At 47.9% G+C, this 3,619-nt stretch overlaps 1 protein-coding gene across 1 annotated transcript in view; it reads left to right on the forward strand.

Moving 5' to 3' along the window:
* Positions 1 to 2,269, forward strand: part of LOC118453350 (polyadenylate-binding protein 4-like) — a 2,578-nt gene extending 309 nt beyond the window's left edge. Inside the window, exons 2-6 of the mRNA XM_035904029.1 lie at positions 4 to 12; positions 665 to 758; positions 873 to 1,003; positions 1,092 to 1,191; positions 1,957 to 2,269. Of these exons, the coding sequence (XP_035759922.1) occupies positions 4 to 12; positions 665 to 758; positions 873 to 1,003; positions 1,092 to 1,178 (321 nt within the window). The 3' untranslated portion in view covers positions 1,179 to 1,191; positions 1,957 to 2,269. The remainder of the gene's footprint in view (positions 1 to 3; positions 13 to 664; positions 759 to 872; positions 1,004 to 1,091; positions 1,192 to 1,956) is intronic.
* The last annotated feature ends 1,350 nt before the right edge of the window (positions 2,270 to 3,619 follow it).

Below are 3,619 nucleotides of genomic sequence, written 5' to 3' on the forward strand. Positions count from 1 at the left end.
CAGCCTTTGCAGGTAACACAAGGGCCTGGGCTGTGAACTCCCTGCAGGTACTGCCGTCCAAGCTTTACATGCAGCTGAGGGGTTTCTACAGAAACTTCAAGCTCCTTTTATCACCCAGACAGGCATCGTCATTTGGAATTTAAAAAACTGGCAGTTGTACCTTTGTCAGCGGCAAACTAGTTGGTTTATCTGTCTTATATTTGCAAGCCCTTTTTTACCCAGATTTGCTGTAAGGATATTTTTCTTGGTTCTTTGCTTTCCCATTTTGCAGCCATTCCTTCTCTCACCTCTTTGCCAGATCCTCCCTAGGGTATCACTGAAAGCACAGTTTGCTTCTCCCACAAACCTCTGTGCTGTAAAAAAGGGAGGTGTGGACGTTGCTCTTTCTCAGTTATGATACTTGCCTCACTACGTTTGATCCGGTTCTTGTAAGATATTTACAGTGCCCGTGTGTGACATTAGGGGGGTTGAGTTCAGGACGTGGAGGGAGCATGGGTTCATGTTTGTGAACCAAGGGCACCTTATCTGTCCTTCTCTGAAACTTAAGTCTGCCGTAGGCTTCACAAAGTTTGTGTTTTAGGAGGACGGTGTATCTTACTGTCTTTAAACATGAAGCAATCAGCCTAGTATCCATTTCAGAACCCTCATGTCTGCCCTTCTATAGGCACCTCAGCCTGCAGTACACGTGCAGGGACAGGAACCGCTAACGGCCTCCATGCTGGCTGCTGCCCCTCCCCAGGAGCAGAAGCAGATGCTGGGTAAGTGAAACTCCAGTTCTTTTAGATTGAGTTTTATTTTGGAAATCCCCTCAGGTTTCAGAGATGACTTTGTAATTGAAACCGAACCCTTTTTTTTTTTTCTTTCTTCCCCAGGAGAACGTTTGTTCCCTCTGATTCAAGCTATGCACCCCAGCCTTGCGGGGAAGATCACAGGAATGCTGCTAGAGATTGACAACTCGGAGCTGCTGCACATGCTCGAGTCTCCAGAATCCCTCCGGTCGAAGGTAAACCCGCCTGTTCCTTTAGATGGGGTGGACTGTGGGAAGCTTTGGCCAAGAGAACAGGTCTCACTGGGTAACTTGTCTCCCCCAGGTGGAGGAGGCCGTTGCAGTGTTGCAGGCTCACCAAGCCAAGAAAGAAGCTGCCCAGAAGGTGGGCGTGGTTGCTGCTACCTCTTAAACCAGGAAGACTGGTGAGTGTCTGGGTCCTTAGCGTCACTGAAAAGCTTCCAGAATCAGAGTAAGTAAAGTGTGATTGTGAATGTTGCTGGTCTGGAGGCCCGTGCAGGTCTGGGTGCAGCACTTGTCTGCTTTTAGCCCACTCTTTAAAAAACAAACCAAACAAACCCACCCTAATGCAGTTTTTCCCAGTGGAATCCTTATTGGAGAAGCTTTTAGAAATATTCTTCAGAAATCTCATTTTAATTAAGCATCAGAAAGATGTTGAGTAGGTCCCTGGAGTGTTCCTAGCAGTTGACGTGTCAAGGAAAGAATAATGTATTGAGACGAATCTTGTGGAACTGCTAATCTGGGAAATAAAATGAGACACACAAGATGTTGTAGTGACTTTGAGGCTGAATAGGCTGTTAATGCCCATTCCTTTTCCTGACCATCATCTGCCTATGGTATGAATGTGCTGGTGTCAGGGATGTCACTTCACTGCATAGGTCTGGCCAAGCCAACGCTGCCTCCTGTGTTTGGAGCTGGCTCTTGTTTGACTTCTGAATCAGGTTTTTGATTCTTTGAAGCAAAGTGGCTCCGGTCGCCGGCTTCTCTGCTGAAGAGTTTGAGTTTATTGTCAGATGATCAGAACTTGGTATTTTCCACAACTGTTACCAGCTTCTCCTTACCTTGCAAATTATGTTGGAGTCGTTATGGTTTGTAAGGCTGGAAAGCTCCCTAGCGTGGGGCGAGGTGTGTGCTGTACGGAGGTAACTCCTCGTCATCTTTTCCTCTAGGATGCAAAGAAGCCAAATAAGCCCCTTCATAGACATCAGCTCGAGATGTTTGAAGATTCTCCACTGTCCTGCAGATCTCAATGCCATGCATCATATCACATAGTTATATTGCATTTTGTAAATTAATCTTTAAGATCTTATTTAAAAAGCCAACTCTGAAGCTCTAGATTTCCAAAACCAGAATTGGGCTTGCAAGCTTTTCCTTTGCGGTCAGATCAGAGCTACCCTTTGTGTCTTCTGAGCAGGACATTGAGGATTTTAGGTTGAAAGTATTTTGTGGTTTTGGTTTTAACTGAACAATCCAGTTTGGAAAGTCTGGAAAGCATTTATCAATAAAGGAATAAAAACATTTACTGCGTTTGTCACTTTATTTCTCTAGATTCAATAAGTCAGTGTGATGTGGCTTGGTAAAATTAAACTGGCAGGCAGTTGTCGTATGATTGATATATTAAAATTGTGGTTTAATCGAGTTATTCTGCTTGTTAACTTTGGACAATCACTGGTTTGAAGCAGCTGTGTTTAAAATCATGCCAGGGGATGATTATGTTGGGTTTGGTTAGTGTCTGAGGGGGAGATGGCTGCAGCTAAGGGAAGGGCAGTGATTGCGCCCCTGTACTTGGCACTGGTGAGGCCGCCCCTCGAATGCTGGGTTCAGTTTTGGGCCCCTCACAAGAAGAAAGACATTGCGTTGCTGGAGCATGTCCAGAGGAGAGCAGCAGAGCTGGTGAGGGGTCTGGAGCACAAGTCCTACAAGGAGTGGCTGAGGGAGCTGGGGGGTGTTTGGTCTGGAGAAGAGGAGGCCGAGGGGAGACCTTAACGCTCCCTGCAACCGCGTGGCAGGACGGTGTAGTGAGGTGGGGGTCGGCCTCTGCTCCCTGGTAACGGGCGATGGGATGAGGGGAAATGGTCTGAAGTTGCGCCAGGGCAGGGTTAGGTTGGACATGAGGAAAAATTTCTTCACAGAAAGGCAGGCACTGGAAGGGGCTGCCCAGGGATGGGGTCGAGTCCCCATCCCTGGGGGGATTTAAAAGCCAGGCAGATGCGGTGCTTAGGGCCAGGGTTTAGTGGTGGGATGGCAGGGGTAGGGGAACAGTTGGGCTTGGTGATCTTAAAGGGCTTTTCCAACCGAAATGATTCTATAATAATATTCTACAATTCTTAGTGTGCTCAAATAGCAAGGTTGGGGAAGTTTTTTTCAAACGAAGCATAAAAGGGGTTTGGCTTCCTCTTCATCCCCTGCTGGCGAGGAGAAACTTTGCAGTTCCTTGCATATATTTCTAGATTTTCAGCTGGGCGTTTTCTTTAATGGTTCGGTTGTTACAGGGCAGATGATTTTATACCCTAAAGGTGGCTGCATCTTGGCAGTGGGCTTCGTAAAGGATTTGTAACCTATTTGGGGTGATCCTTTGGGGTAAAGCGTTAATCAAGAAACACAGAGCGTGCCGTAATTCTGACTGGAAGAGCAGTTGGACTCTGCCGCAGCTGCTCCTGCGGAAGGACCGGGGCTAGCTAAGCCCGGCTTTACCCTGGCGGCTCAATGCGTGGTTGGCGGCCGGTGCGTGGGGTGTCCCGGGGGGGCTCGCCGGGATTCTGGGTGCAAGCGCCTGCGCTCTGTCCCCTTTTCCCGGTAAGATAAGGACGAATTCCCCCTGGAAAGGCGGGG

The sequence above is a fragment of the Egretta garzetta genome, unplaced genomic scaffold, assembly GCF_000687185.1.
Source record: "Egretta garzetta isolate BGI_Z169 unplaced genomic scaffold, ASM68718v1 scaffold101, whole genome shotgun sequence".
Taxonomy (NCBI): Eukaryota; Metazoa; Chordata; class Aves; order Pelecaniformes; family Ardeidae; genus Egretta; species Egretta garzetta.